Source organism: Pelecanus crispus, chromosome 2 (genome assembly GCF_030463565.1).
Source record: "Pelecanus crispus isolate bPelCri1 chromosome 2, bPelCri1.pri, whole genome shotgun sequence".
Classification (NCBI taxonomy): Eukaryota; Metazoa; Chordata; class Aves; order Pelecaniformes; family Pelecanidae; genus Pelecanus; species Pelecanus crispus.
This window is the reverse complement of record NC_134644.1, coordinates 96,592,385-96,609,172: the sequence shown is the minus strand read 5'-3', so window position 1 is coordinate 96,609,172 and position 16,788 is coordinate 96,592,385. Positions and strand designations below refer to the sequence as shown.

General features: G+C 36.6%; 1 protein-coding gene across 1 annotated transcript in view; it reads right to left on the bottom strand.

Moving 5' to 3' along the window:
* Window positions 1-16,788, bottom strand: part of ABCA13 (ATP binding cassette subfamily A member 13) — a 208,996-nt gene that overhangs the window by 17,936 nt on the left and 174,272 nt on the right. The window contains 3 exon segments of the mRNA XM_075705757.1: window positions 1,376-1,479; window positions 4,033-4,167; window positions 13,300-13,450. Of these exon segments, the coding sequence (XP_075561872.1) occupies window positions 1,376-1,479; window positions 4,033-4,167; window positions 13,300-13,450 (390 nt within the window).

The following is a 16,788-nucleotide window of genomic DNA, read 5'->3' as shown; positions in this document are numbered from 1 at the left end:
GTAGCCTTTGAAAGAATCTCAAATAAATCTCCAATGGCCTTCAGCAAATAGTATAAATAGCATAAAAAATAATTTCTCCTTCTTCCGCCCTGGCATGACAATGTCTTATTAATTAGAAATTAAATGTACACAATATCACTGTACTTATACCTGCTTCAAGTCATTCATTTGTAGAGCTAAATGAGTAACAATTTGATGGATAATTTTTTTGTTGTTGTTTACAGCATATTACTAATGAGACCACAGCTCTCTTCTGTTTAGCTGATGTTTGACAACTAAGGCTTCTTAACCTAGACTGAAAAGTCAAAGCTCACTGTTTCCTGAAAGTCACTGAACTTAATTCACAATGCATAATTTGTGTTCTCTGAGTGAGTGAGCTGGTAAGCACTTGGGGATCAAATACAGGTATGTGATTTTCAAGATTCAGCTTCCATAAATAGAATACTAGAAACTTTCAAGAGCAGTTTTCCATCAATAATGTAGCACACACATGTACAGGGACAACACATACATTTTGAGAACATCTGAAAAAAAATTAACTATATCTAGAAAATATTGAAGGAAGTTTTGCTGCATTCTTTTATTGATTCATCTATGCTTCAAATCTCATTTTGGCCAAAATGTTACATTACTGTTTTGATTAATGAGTTCTGTCCTCTTTGGGCATGTTTTCATGATCTCTCCCTCACTTAAAGCTGTTTTATATACAATTATATGTACTATACTATATTCCCTAGGGGAACATTTAATTTATTCCATTTTACTATAGATATTACAGTATTGATATTTTGTCCATTAAACTGACATACCAATGACCATATCAGAGAATTGACAAGGTATTTAATGTAGACAGACTCTTCTAAGAAGACAGGGTACCCCTACCATTTCCAGGAGTGCATACAGAGACTAGCTGAGGCATCTGTCTTTAGGATACCGTGGCCTACTCTTTTCATACACTGATGCAAAACAGAAACCTTCATAAAATCAGAAGAGGGTTTTTCACTCCCACCTCCCTTTGCAAGGATTTGTAAAGTGGGCAGCTGCAAAAGGATATCCTGGTGTTCCAAATAAGAAGAGACACTGCAATACTGAACAGAAAGAGCATAGAAAAGGAAGAATTCATTGCATCATTTTTTCTATGCCTGCTTCCCTCTTGAGCTACATTCTAATCTGTGAAAATTAAACATAGAAAATATTTAAGATTTACACAAGTTCAATTTTCACAAGCAGGAAGGAATTGCCATAAAATACCAAGACATATTCTGCGTTTCACACCAGGGTGAGCATGCCTTCAGCATATGCTCTTCTGCTCTCAGCTGACAGCAGGTAAGGAGAGAGAACAGGAATATGCTGGCTGCTGGGATAAGGGTCTTACCTGTGGGATGTCAGCACAGCTGCACAACCATCCTGAACTTCCTTCAGGATGGTTTTCCAAAGGTAGCGTTTAGAGCAGGGATCCATCCCAGAGCTAGGCTCATCCTACAGGAAAAGTGAGAATGATGACACAGCAGCATGGGAAAAACAGACCACAGCTCCAGCCCAGCATGAAGAATTAACAAAACTCACAATAAAGTCACATATTTTTCTCTAAAAAAGCTACATTTTCAGGAGGTCACTTAAAAGACACCCTGATCATTTTTTTGCTTTAACACATATAGTTTCACTTCTAAATTTATAGAAGGTACTTTTTATTAAAGAAATTTATACATAGAAAAATAATATGTTCATATGTTATATAATAATATAATAATAATAAATAAAACAGTGTTTCTAAATATACATATATATGTTTAATTTTATATATATATACACAAATACTTTTTTTTTAATAGGAGAGACTTGCAGGTGTTTTTCCTCACTTTCTAGGAGGGTTTGGTGTCTGTTTCTCCCCTACATGCACACCCTCCATGAGCACAAACAAGTAGAGAAGTCCTGTAAGCCTTAGCTGCCTGCACTGCCCATCCCATAGCCAGATGTGGATAGTATGTTTGGATTCAACATCCTCCAGCAGTTAGTCCCAGAGTCCCTTTGAGAGGAACTCGCACCCACGGTGGAGAGAATCCACAGGATTAAATAACAACCCAGTCCAACAACCAATGCAAACCATCTGGCAAACCCATTTCCCACTTGGATGGCTTTCATGGAGAAGGAAGTGCAGCTACAAAATCTGTATTTCCCCTTCTTATCTCATCATGCTGCCCTCACTAAATCAAATTTTGACTTCATCTACTGTGGAAGCAGAAGGAATGATGTCTGGTTGTCAAAAGCAGGTCTCTGTCACTACAAAACTAGGGAGAAGAAAACTCTTCCAGTTACTTTTTATACTATGGAATTTCATGAGGGGTGTCAACACCTGTTAGGGTGGTATGGCCTTGGCCAACGTATTTGCAGCAAGGAATCCCAGCTGAAACCTGGAAGCAAAATTCTCAAGAAACAAAGCAAACAGAACATCCAGTTCGATGCTGATTTTGGTGCTTAGCTACCAATGACAGAAGTGAAAAAGAATTCAGTTCAGTCTCCTATTATCTGTGGATAGCTAACAAAGAAAATGTAAAAAGCAATAAAAATAAAGCAACCCATGCTATTACTTAAATTAGTAGCTACGATCCTGGATGCAATCTAGAAGCAGATTCAGTGGTTTACATCGGTGTCTTTGCTTTCAGGCAAAAAACCAGCCTTTTAAAATACCGAATAACTCCTTTAAAATCTGCTAGCTTTCTAAAGCCAACCAAAAGTTTTAAAGCATTTGACATGTTTAGATATTTTTCTTTCCTCTTGTCATTACATATGCAATAGTCTGTGCACTGCAGCAAGAAGTAGGTTGAAATGGATACTTGCAGTAGCATGCTGTCATAAAGACATTAAAAAACAGTTGGAACATTTTCTAAGATCAGGGAAAAGCACTGATTTAAGATTATCGCCTCCTTTTACTAACTGAACCAGGGTCAGTTTAAGCACAAAATATAGATAAAATAATTCAGCTCAGAAGTGAGACAATGATAGGAAGTTAGAAGCAGCAAAATGTGTCTGATCTTCTGAAACATGAATCCTGTGAGAACACTAGATTTATCTGGTTCTGCTTAGCCTGCGATCTATTACTGGAAGCACTGGTATCTCCCCCAAACCTGGGAAGCAGATTCCCTCCTTCTGACAGTTCTGAAAGGTTTATTCCACTGTTGAACTTGTTTAGATCTTCCCAGCCAAGGCTTAAGTAATGGGTGTTCAATCTTCTCTAGAGAAACAATAGGCAATGATAAGATAGATAATGTGGTGTCATAATGATGTAGCTCCCAAAGATTTGTAATTCCCTGGTGTTCAATACAAAAGGCATTGTTTAAACTGGAAAGGCCAGTTTCAGGCATAAATGAGAAGTAGGATGTGAGCACCAAAACAACACGTGATGAATAATTCAAATTAATATCATTAAGGAGTATTAGCTTGATTGTGTGATTTGTGAATCCAGCAAAAATATAAGAACTAGACAGATTTATGAAGAATGACTTAGCAAGAAATATGAATATCCTGAAAAAGATGGGTCAATAATTAATAACACCATCTCCAAATTACTAATTAAAATAAGAATCTTCCTTATTAAGTCAGTAGAATTGTTCATGTATATTTTTCTCATGTTATATACAAAGTAGAGAATACATAAAGCGTTAATATTTTTACATTAACTTTTTTTTTCTTCTTCCACATAAGGAAATATTAAAAAATATATATATCCACTTGGGCCATGGGGTGCTACAATTGCATTTGTATGTGTTTAGGGCCCTTTTTTTTTTCCTGCTCACCCAACTACTGCAAGAAAAAAAAAAAAAAGGAAATTAAAAACAACTTCACTTTCTATTTTTGTGATCGCTGGAGAATAAAATAAGAAGTGTTCATACAGCAGAACACAGAGGAGAGTTGTACATCTGTTTATCAATTACTCCCTGACTGTCCAGGAAACTACCTGATTTTCTTTAGAGCAACATACAACAAAATTCAATGTAACCTATATATCATTGGCACAGTATTACCTTTACTCACCAGTAGAAGTATTTGGGTTTTACCAACTAAAGCCACAGCAGTAGAGAGCTTCCTCTTTGTGCCAGCACTGTATGTTCTCACCAGTTTGTCAGCATGGGCATTAAGGTGTAACCGGTTAACAAGGTCCTCTGCAACCTGTGGTTTAGAAATTTGAAGGCCAGCAAAGATGAGCCAAATTAAGTAGTGTTTGTGCTTAGATTGAAGGAACGCTCTGTCCATGCATATTAAGCAAATGTACATGTTGTTTCCTTATTTAGCCCATTCACTGCATATTGTTACTTTTGAATCCTAGACACATACAAAAAGCTGCTCTGCGACCTCTTAATTCTCCACAAAGGATAAGGATTTTCTCATATGGAAAATTTGGCTGTGTCATTTCTTGTAACAGTCATTTGCATACATTTCATGTCAATGGGTCAATGATCTAAAACGTTCCTCATTTCATGTTGTTCTCTGGTATTTAGTTGATCAAACATCTTAGTGACTGAAAATTCAGGAGAGAAAGTTCTACATCAGCCACAAAAAGATGGAAATGGCAGAAAAGCAAGTCACAGGTCAAGGATTTAGAGTTTCTTAAAGACAAAATGTAAGTCAGGGTTAAATTAATATACCTTTCTAATAACTGAGAGAGGTAAGTTGACCCTAGCTGGTTAGGCTGTAATTGCTTAAATAAGGATGTGTGATCTGAGTAAGCTAGGCAGGCATATGAGTGCAGATGGAGACAATGTTCATGCTGTCCTCTATGACCTTTCTTCTTTACCTGTCAGTCATAATGTACAAGGCTTCCTCAAATGGTGAGGAAGAGAATTTTACTGGTGCTAGAGAATTTTAAGTGTAGAAAGAGCCTTGCTCCACCTATATCAATTATCACTGCTGCACCAGGCAGGGACACCTCATGCAAAAACACGAGGGACGCGGCAGTGGCCTTTCTACTCGCCATTGCCAAATGCACCCTGCAAAGCAGCAGGTGTTTAGTGACATGCTGCTGGGTGGCTATATCATCAAGGGGTGATTAAATTGTAATAGAGCCAGTAAGTCTTCAACCTGGAGGTACCACAGCTGGGAGATTCTTGTAAAACAAGTAGTTCCATGGTGCTCTATTGCCTAATATCAACTGCCAGAGCATTCCCAGAAGTATGATGCATTCTTTTTGCTCCCTCTGCACTACCTTCAGCAAAAAGCCAGGAAGGACTGGAAGGATTAGTCAGATCAGGTGGATAATCTCCAATTAATTCAGAAAATCCAATAGAAAAAAAAAAAATCTATAAACAGTATTGTGAATTAATAATATTCAATATCCATTTCAAATAAACTGCCATAAGCATAATATTTTTTACAAGACAGTTTTCTGCAAACTCCTTAGGAAATTGTCAAGACATTCGTGACCTTTTTAGCAAGATTTTTCAGTGCTACATATAAAAATAAGAGACTCCAAGAGCAAGTTCTCTGTAAGCAGGAACAATGCTGCAGTGGTGAGAATCTGCAGTATTCTAGTGCGGATCCTGGCACTGGTATGAACAGTCGCTTGTGTTTGGTGTACCTTAAGGTATAACCTGACAGCAACGCGTGTTTTCAGAGAAAAGGTACATTTTATAAATATTACTCTGACGACATTAAATGCAGAGAGTTTTTTAAACCTTAATCAACAACCATTAAACCACCCACAGGTAATTTTACACTGACAAGTTCAAGTCTTCTGCTATTTCAGAATTAATTCACAGTGGTTTACTTTCGTTTAGACACTATTGCTGCATATCAGTAGAAGTGCTGTGAATTCAAACATTCTGTGGCTTTAGAAATGTTCAAGCATCTAAGCTGTATTATAAGATATAACAGATGAGGGTTTTTTTTTTTTGGGGGGGGGGGGGGTTGTGGCTTGTTTTTATTTTTTTATTTTTTTTTAACTTCCAAACATAGGTCTTATTATACACCGAAACAGCCTATAAAGTGAACACCTCTAAAGCATATGGTAGACAGCTGGTCCACTCCACTAAACTGACTTGACTTTTCTACCACTGGGAATGCATGCATGTTAGTGACAATAGGATTATTCTCCTACAAATCCATCGACAATATACAGAGAATTGCACAGAAAAGCTCATAAGAAAATAAGACCAGAAAGTGAAAAAATGTGTGATCTCTTGTTTACACCAAAATTAACATATATTGCAAACTACAACAGGTTTCAAGTGTTATTAAACAATAAGGAAAAGAGGACTACATATCACAGCTGAAATGTTGTAAAAGCTATCATTTAGCTATGACCAGAACCACTATTTATATGCTTTGAAGTGTTACCGAAATTCTTAGTCTAAGTCAGCAAAATGCCATTCTTCGAAAGAGACAATGAACACTGCACAGGGAAGAATTTAGAAAACCAAGGAATAGTGCCAGAGAGAGAAGGAAAAAAAAAAAAAAATCAAGTAAGCTAAGTCTTATTGTAGTCTGTAGCCCCCAAGGACACTGAATCATGTATCAGGTATGAACATAATACTTTCTGAAGGGAGCAACATTAAAAAGAATCGACTTTGCAAGTTTTACAATTCTGCATGTAGAATCCTCCCAGCTGTCTGGTATGTACTCAAGCATTCAGTGCACAGATACTCATGACTACGTCATGGCCTGTTTTGTACAAGGAGAGAAAGCACGGCAAGTCCTGTGCTATGAGAATTTTGCAAGACAAGGTTTACTTAAGGTAAAAAGAGAGGGTTGGGAATCATTTCATAGTACCCACTTTGCTGCTGCTTTGAATATGTAGACCTTCCAGGATAAGCCTTGCAGATCATTGCAGTGCACACCACAAGCTGGCTTGATATCTAGATACACTTCTTGGGTGCACAACGTACCAAATTAGAAGAGATTTGGAGCTCAATCACATCAGCAACATAAAGGCAGAAGGATTAGCCAGCTTTCTTACTCCTAACCATTTTCCAGCTGTACCTAAAAAAAAAAAAATCTCCTATTCCTGCTATCCTCCTCAACCCTTACATTTCAAAGGAGCACTGCAGAGCATGCTTCAGCAAATATAAGGATATAGACCTCATTGTTCTTTCAAGAGATGACCCCAAACCTTTTTCTCTTTTCTTTAGTATGTATCATAAGATTTCTAGTAAAAACAGTCTCTGCCTCATCAATATAACCCAAACAACAAAAATGTCATTTGAATGAAATTAGAAATATTATGTATTAGGTATATTGTGGAGGAGCCTGCACAACTCCATTATAACTTTATTTATCTGCATAACCAGTGGTATCTCGTGGTTTGTATCATAGTATACTATAAAGTAAAAATTAAAATCCCTCTTAAACTACTTTAACCGAAATTCACAATTGAACATATGACAAATCTTCAAACAGCTACACACAATTATGCAAGAGATTTACAATTCTAATGGTTTCCTTCCTTTAGTGAATGTGAGATAAATACATAAGCACCTTCTCTCCCTCCTTGTCATGTTCATCATGATGTTCTATTTCTGGTTTCAATTAATTTCAGCAGTGAAGAGTGAGGAGATACATCAATTTATTTAGCAAGTTGGTAACATTGAGGCCAAATTAAAAGACACAGAGTTATATGCAAATATATACATTGTGAGTGCACTTGAACCATAAAGATGTTTTACATCTAGTCATGGCAGTAGCAACTTATCTAAACTCTTTCCTTCCACCCCCAAATCCAGATTATAACAGACTTTACATCTATCAGCTAACAATTTCCCTATTTTCCAATATTCTTTAAAATTATTTACTTTTCCCTCATCAATTCCAACATCTTTAGCAAAAGTTCTTTTTCCCCAAATTAATTTGGACTAGTTCCCCTAGCTTTGGACGAGGCATTGGAATGAACCCTTCAATCTGTAAGATCCAAACCAAATCCTCCAATACTTTGTGTGTTTCCTAAATAATACAGTCATTCCAGAAGAGGAGGTAACTTAAATTTTTGCACACATGTTAATATTTGTGGGAGTAAAGGTTAAAGTAGTCATGGTGTCCTCTATCCACCAGGGAACCAAAAGGCACATCTACCTCACTGAAAAGCAGTAAGTGATGTTAATTATGTAACCACTAATGCTAATGATTTTCTACTCTCTTTGAAAATTACTGTTAATATTCAAGTAAATAATTAAGTGGTTCTGAGAGTCTTCAGTTAGTATGTCTTCCAGAAAAACTTGGAGTTATCGAAGACTCAATCTATTAGAAGACTAGAAAAGTGATAATGAGTCTATCCTGACTTGAAATGCTGTATGCATCAGTGTATTAATTTTGCATCATTTCTGACAAAATAAATATGATGTATAACTTCTTGCTATTTTGTTTTGAACTAACCCTCATAAAGCAAACCTGACCTAATACTGCAAATGTGTATCATACCTACTACAATTGATAATAAGCATGGCATGAATTCTAGAGTCACCTGAAAAATAACTATACACTTCCAAAATAGTCATTCAAAGTGTCAGGTTCTGACTAAGTGAATGCAGTGTAGTTTGAACATCGTAAATAACAATCATTCATCAATTCCACACCAAACAGTATTCATTCTGCTTCAGAATAAACTGAGATTTGTTAGATTTTTTACATTACAAAAGTGTATACTCATGGTCAGTCTTCTAGGGGAAAATACTTCTTTATCCCAGAACCTTTTAAAACTGTATGCACTAATTCTGCTTGGGCTCCAAAAAAAAAGCAAGAATGCAAAGAATAAACTAATTTACAAATTCCCATTTCCAGCAGCTATTGAATATAACATGTAAGGAAGTCGGTGAGATTCTAGAGTCACTGTAAAAGTCTTCCTGTAAAGTTAACAGAAAGAGATATCATACTGACAGTCCAAGAAGTTGGCTCTGAAGGCCTGATGAAGCTTGTTTTGAGATTTGCAATGCAAGTTTTAATACAAATGAGGGATGTCATTTAATGTTGTGTTAATATTTTATATCTTTAACAAGCTGTATGCTGCCTTTTGGAACAAATTGAGATATTGAAACTTGATATAATAAATAAATAAAAATGAGAATTAGAAATACTGTATTAAATTAGCATCTGTCTAAATAACCCAAAAGCACTACTCTAACTTTCTCAGTTTTGCAGCAAAAATAAACTTTCAGAGCAGATTTGGGAAGTAAAGTAAAAATTCACATTACATGAAGCTTAACACTGATAGCAAATGACCCGTTTTTCTCCTCCTTTCCCATTCAGTTAATTACTGTTTTGGAACATTAAGTGCACTCAACTTTATGTCAGGCACTTAACTCCTGCTGCTGATAAATCTGTCTAGCAAAGGATTTGATCCTTGAAGTTAGTGCTTCAATAGATTACTTTAGCAGCAACACATCCTGTAAGTCACCTGCCTGCTTGCCAATTTATTAAAACCCAAAGTAAATGTATGTTGCTTTCCACATCAAAACCACATACTCTCTAGAATATATTTGTGTGTGCATGTTAGCATAAACATTCACTGGTAAACATTCAGAGGCAGGCTTGGAGTGCTGTGTCATAGGCAGGAGAGAACGAGAAAATAACAGCTTACATTTCCGTACAGCTGCTATTCCAAAGCATTCCCAGGCCTTATTTTCTTTATAGGCAACTAAAATGTACACTTTCTCCAGGCACCAGCCATTTCTGAGTTGAAACACAGCAGCTGCTCAACACTTGACAGCAATGCCACACAGTCGGAAGGGCCCGCTGACAAAAACATTTGTTTTCCCCTGAGATAGCTGCATTTCAGTTTTTGATGAAGGTAAAACGGAGTAGCTAAATATTATTTGCAGGAGCCCTTTGATGCCTTGATCACAAGCACATGGCAACAAAGTCTGCTCTGCAATCTATGCAGACAAAAAATTAGGACAACTGAAAGAAGGAATGGTCTCTATATCACAAATTTGAAACTAAGGCACAGAAGGCTGCCTATAAAGAATAGTCTAAGCCTACACCTAGATCATCTAAGGTCCAGGATAATCAGAAGGTTAACATTTATCTTCTCCCAGTGCACCACAGTAACATGGCTCATCTCTAACTAATGCAGAACTGATTTTGATCAACTTGAAACAGGACCTGTACGTGAATTACCACACCATTTGAGGAACTGTTCCCCAAATGGTTTTGAGAACTGCCATTGGAGTAGCTGTGTACTAACTGTCCAGACAATAGCTGGATCTGAACATAAAGTGGAAGATCTTAGGTACAACAATTATTCATAAGCACTTCAGCATTTGAAATGGGTTTTATGAATACCAGATATTTCAGAGAGAGCACTATTTTCACATTATCTACAAAGAAAGTATAGAAAGCCAGGTTACCCTTGTGGCTCCTCACCAAATACAGACAGGAGACAGCATTTGCAGTACTGTTCATTTACATATGCACATGCAGAGAGACACCCTGCAGGCACAGCATAGAAATCTGTTGGTATCGTCCCGCTCATTGCGATCTGGAAAACTTCCTAGGCACCTGAGAAAAATTCAGTGCCGCATGGGGCAGCTTACTTATGAAATTCAGGTCCTTTAAGAACACCACAGATCTCTCCATTCTCAAGCTTCCACATAGCTCCTGATCTTGCTTCTCATCTTCCAAACCAGTTGCTGCTGGGAGGCCAAATGACCTGAAGGAGTCACAAATCAAGCAGTGACAGCAGGATCCATGTGCACACGCACTCTTCTCTACTACCTGGTGTTGACAGGTCTTGCACAGCGTGCAAGATTAAAGTATTAACAGCCCGTTGTAATGCATGGATCAGTTCACACTTCTTAAAGCTACTATCTCCAGTTGTCTGCAGATGAGGTATTACCAATAAGAAGGTGTCTACCAGTGCCACCTGAACAGCTTTTCTTCACACCTGTGAGTACTAAAATAAAACAATAGCTAAGAGTCTGTAACTCCAGGAGTCAGAAAGGTAGCACAGCACTAAAAGCCCTGCTCAGCCCTCACTCAAAGACAACCCTCTCGGCAAATTCAAGTCAGTTGTAAAAGTAACTCTTCCAATAAGGCTGAGGCAATTATTTTAACTGTGGGAAAGTCCTTCTTAGCCTACATCATAGGCTCATTCCTACTCCATTTGTTTCTCAGAGGATCACCATCCATCTGGGTTTATGTGCTTCAGCCTATTCACAAATGGGGAGTATGCTTATTCTATACTCTGGAGTGAGCTTGCCAAGAGTAACACTGTATGTATATCACCCAAAGTATGTGAGTTAAGTGAGTCCCATGAAATTTAATTAAAACTATGTACTTCTATCATTCAGGTGCCTCTGAAATTTCCATTCTTCTTAGGGTGTCTTAAAAACTACTTCATTTATGTACCATTTGGACATATGCATTACAAGAATATACTGTCTTTTCTTATGAAAATGATAAGACAGAAAAGCTTAAAAGCCATGCTTAGAGCATTTTAAGAGCATTGCTGCATAATTAAACAATCAAATTTTGATTTCTGTTTTAAATTACACTTAGGACCAAAAGCATTCAATAACATATGTAAGATGTGTGGATATTTAACAGCATCCTTTCAAATGACTACAAAGCTCTAGAGGAGACACCAGAATCTGTTGCCACCTTTGTGTCTATTAAAGTGCCACAATAATAGATGTTAGTTATGGTAGGCTTTTAGCCCAACTGTTAGAGAGGAGCTGTCAGTTCATGGAGAAAACAGATAATTATAGTTGAGGGGTTTAGTGCAATAACAATTATCCCTTAACATAGTTCCTATAGATCAAGGGAACCATATTCAAATTTTCAGTACTCTGCTAGTACTCAGAAGCAAAAACTACCACCAATGAGTTATGAAGAGCAAACAACTAAATAAAAGACTGTATGATGATTTCTAAGCAGCCTGCAGGAAATGTACTCTTAAAACTCTCAGCTAAAAGTCCAGATAAGCAGGACACAGCCCAAGAGAAGGGGCAAAAACTTCTAAGAATCTTTTATTTCCCCCAGTCTCTCATCCAGAAACACCCAAATGATTAGCTTAAGACAGGAAAAATTCAAAATATTGCCTGTCCTGATGCTATTATTGGGCATGATGGCAGTTATTTCTGAATACTCAATGTCCTATTGCAGGAATCATACCCTTTTCTGGAATAGTGCCTAGCTACAGGGGAAAAAAGCTGCAAAGAACCAGAAGGCAGCCCTCTCACATACAGACAAGGAACTGACTGTAAACCACTTAGCAGACCCTGAGGCGGTAGCCACGAAAATGCTGGGTAGGTAGAAAAAAAGATATTTCGATTACATGCAGTTTTGCTTCTGGAAAAAGGAAAAGGAAGACAACAGGCAGCATTCTGGAGGTTACAAGGACAATCCTACAGCCATAGCAACTGCATGAGACCAATCTATACCACAGGAATGACAGCCACCAATTTCATATCACACTCCAGTTTTCTCATGTTAATAGAGATGCAGTTAAGCACAAGAGACTGACCTGCTCAAGTCCAGGTCAGATGAGAAACTTCCATCTGCAGAGACAGAAAAAAAACCCCACATTTTATAGTATATCCATTTGGTACTTAATTTCTGGTATTGGCTGACTGATTGCCTCATTAGAGAAAAAAAAAAACAAACCCAACACAGTTTTCTGGTCAGCACAGCTACACCTGTATCTGTAAATTAAAAACCTCTCAGTGACATTCCCAGATATTGTCATCATCTATGCTAGTAAGCTTTTAAAGCATTTTCTGACATGCATTTGGGCTCTCCTTGGGCAACCCCAGGCCTGGTATGGCAGCCGGAATATTTTAAGGACTGCTCCCAGCAGGAGGTTTGAATGCAGCCACCATCTTGTGAAGTTTAAGACATCTACTGGCAGAGTGCTGACAGCTGCCATCTCAGCACCCAGATGTTTGGTTTATTTATATAATGATTCAACAATTTTTAGTTCCTTCAGAGTTTAAACCCATCTCTGAAGAGAAGACTTTTTCAGAGGTGCATGACTCAGAACATGTGGCATTCTCTCCCAGTTCTCTAAGTGTGATAATGAAGGTGTTGAACTATTCATAAATTTCATTTCCTTTAGAGTTTTTGTGCCTGAGATTTCATTTTCATTAGTATTATTTTACTATCCTCAGTGATGTTATCGTGTTTTGAACTGGCATAACAGACAAAAGAAAAAATCCATATTGTTTAAATAATGTAGTAGTAAAGAAAAATCTTATTACTAAAGCTGTTAAGATGAAATATTAGATGTTCTTTCATGTGAAAAAAAAGTACAACTGTTTTATGAACTCCACAGCCCAACCCGGCTTCAGCTCCCTCTGCAAACCTGTTCTGGATAGTTACCTTACAGATATCCTGTTTTGGAATTCCACGCAGTGTGCAGTAATAATAAAGATGTTCCCAACCTGTTAAAAATTCATCCAGGGCATCTTGCTGTGGACAATAGCCAATGAGAATGCCTTCAGAGCTAGCAGACAGTATATCCATTTCAGACCTGTTTAGAGAAAAAGCAAAAGACTTGAATGTTGTTTAAAAAACCCACAGCCCCAGGTTTCACCCTTTGGATACAGAGTCTTCAAGACAAAGACACTAACCCTCAATGCCATAGGTAAATGAGTTTGAATCTCTTCGCCATGATCACTTACCATAGTACCACCCACATGCAATGCATGTTTTTTTCCATTTCGGATTAGCACTACTACCCATGCATCACTATTCTAATGGGGTGTGTGTCAAGGTGAACAGATCAGCACAGGAGGAGGACAGATCTATGAGAATTAATTCTTATCAGGTTTACCTCCCTTATCTCTTTGGTAGACCCTACTGTAAGGAGACATATTTCAAAAGCGTGCATTACATTCAATATTAAAGGGACAGTAGTTGACAGAGAAAGAGAAGAAAATGTTGCTGTGGATCCTTTGTGTGTCTGTGCACACACATATGCATGCATGCATGCATGCATTCTCTAAACAATAAGAGTAAAACAAAATACAGAATATTAAAGCCTAGTAGGTTAAAAGACAATACAGGAAAAAATACAAAATGATCCTGATTTAAGAGATTTGGCCATACTTTGTAGCTGTAGAGCATGACTTGAAATTACATTCATTGCTAAGAAGCAAGCTTGATTGCAAGGGTGTCTCATTACCCATAATGACACTAAATCTATCCTATTTATTCCAACATCTAATTCAACATTCAATGATGCTGATTTACATGTACAGAAAAGACCTGTCAAAATTAAGATACTTAATCATAAAAAAATCTGAGCTTTGAAAGAAAAAAGTTTTTAAAAGGTTCTGAGTAACAGAATGGTTTTCTCCTTAGTGGTTTTCTACATTTCTGGTTAAGAGAACTAAATATATGATTAATCATTTAGACACAAAATAAATGTATTAAACACAGGATCTACAAATACCACCACTAGTGAAAATATAAATATGTATCTCTGGTTAACAAGATTCAGGAGTCTGGGGAGAAAAAGAAAACACAAATTCTGCATTTTACATAATGAACCACAGCATCCAAATATATTTTAATGCTATCAAAAGATAAATTATCATGATTATGATGAACCTTGCTGGGGACTAATTAGAATGGTCCTTTGCTTTTAATGGCAAAGATAGAAAATTTTAGTATCTTTGTAGGTTTGGGTGGTGTCAAGGAAGTTAACTGCCTGTAGACATCTCTCTTAGCAAAAAAGAAAAGGGGTGATAGGCAAAAGAGGATGCCAGAAGTGTACTTCTCATTAATCTATATCTACTTATACATTATTTTAAATGAAGCATATACAGAATTTTTACCAGCTCAGTTTCCAGCCATACCTAAATCAAATTAAATTATTTTTTAAGGTCATGTTTACGATAAGATATGGATTGATTAATGTTAATCTTTTTGCATAACCAGTCAGAAGCAGTGGATTCCTTATTTAGTGAACTCTAACACAGTGAAACGCTATCCACAGTGAAATGCTATCTAGATGCTGTTGAACACAGAAAAATATGTCTAAGGTTTGGTTTACTAGGGAGATTCAGGCCCACTAACAAGGTTTCCTTTTGGTGCAGCTGCTGTCTTTGGAGAAACAAGAAACTGGGCTTTTGGCAATATGTCAAGTTCAGTCACAAGAGAACAAATCACACTCAGGGGTAATTTCAAGGACATTTACTCAGCATGAACCTTGTAGCTGGATAGATACATCTAGTCTGGAATGGGTCCCTATCATGAAGAACAAAAAATAAGTATTCACAGCTGCAAAAAATAACAGACATCTAATGTTCTTTAGCCAGAACTGTATTAGACAATAGCTACTCAGTTCATATCAGGAAATAAAAACACATCAGTGTCCCCAGTGCTAATTGTACAGATATGATTTTAGTGTTGTGCCTCCCGTAAAGCACACAGTCTTAGATGAATAATATCCCGCCTGCTGACTGTTAGCTTTCATAAAGGAAGAGTACAGTGAGAATAGATCATTAAATATTCTTACTCAGTTTGGTCTTTATCTTGCAACTTTAACCATTCGTGCTGACCTTGAACACTTAAAGAGTTCCCATTAATAAGGAGATTCTAATGTATTCACTAAAAAACTCATGGACCTAATTTTTTTCCATCTCTGTATCTGTCAAAGCAGAAAACAATCTGACCAGAAGAAAAAAAAAAAGCAAAAAAAAAAAAAAGCCATATGAGAATTCTGGCCTTTTATTGAGATTTTTTTGTTGTGTGTAGTACAATGCCTATTCTTCCCTCAGCAATATCACTGAGTAGATTTCCAAATCAAAAAGCTGGATATCTTCCTTCAGTTTTGTTTAGCCAGGCCCTAGGCTTTTTCTGAATACTGAAAGAATAGATGAAAGAAAAACACAGCATAATTTTCAATTATAGTATATATCTTACAACAGAAAACTGCCCTCATCTCTGGAAACTGATTTTCCTTGAAATTCAGTTAATGTCTCAGATTTCATTTTCATGGGTCTAAATGAAATTAACATTTCAAGTAGTTATGGCATGATACCAGAAAACCTTTTCACTAAATGATCCACTGTAAATGCTTTTCCTTTTTTTTTTTTTAAATTCTGATGCCATTCATTAAACTAATTTTAATCCTCCTCTTCTTTAACAAACATCTTCTTATATGATGTTATCAGAATCAAATTGGAAATTTTTTTTAATATTTTCTGAAATATAGATTAGCATGCAGCAAAATCCTGATTTTTTTTCTCAAGCTAGAGAAAAAAAAGACACATTTGTTTTCTGCCCTTCTATTGTTAGCATGCTAGCATTTCTCATTAGGCCATTCGTATAACCAACGGAACATACAGGAAGAAAAAATCAGTTCATTTTATAAATAAAGAGAGAAGGAACATATAAGTACAGATTCCAACCCTTCTCACCTTTTCTGTCCATAGTACAGTAGACACAATGCATTCCAGTGTAATATCTAAAAACTATAGGCAGGAAACCAGACTTTTACTCTATTACAGGACTTTCTGTATCATTATAAAAACACCGAGTAACTGTTATCTTTAAATTCAGTTGGTAACTTTGGTTACACATCCCAATCAAGTTAAGACATAGAACTAACACGGAACATGAGTTTTCTTCTCCCTAGTGAAGACTTCATTTTTAAACCACATTGTTATGCTTAGCCAATACTTCCGCTTACTATTTAATTTTTCCTTTAAAGTGGAACATCTGCAACAGATGAAACCAACAGAATATGCCCAGAAAACTTCATATGTTAAACAAAATTTTGAAGTTGCAAAATTACATTTCTGGTACACTTTTAGAAAAGATCAACAGAATGTATGGCATCCTCAAGAAAAATAGCACAGT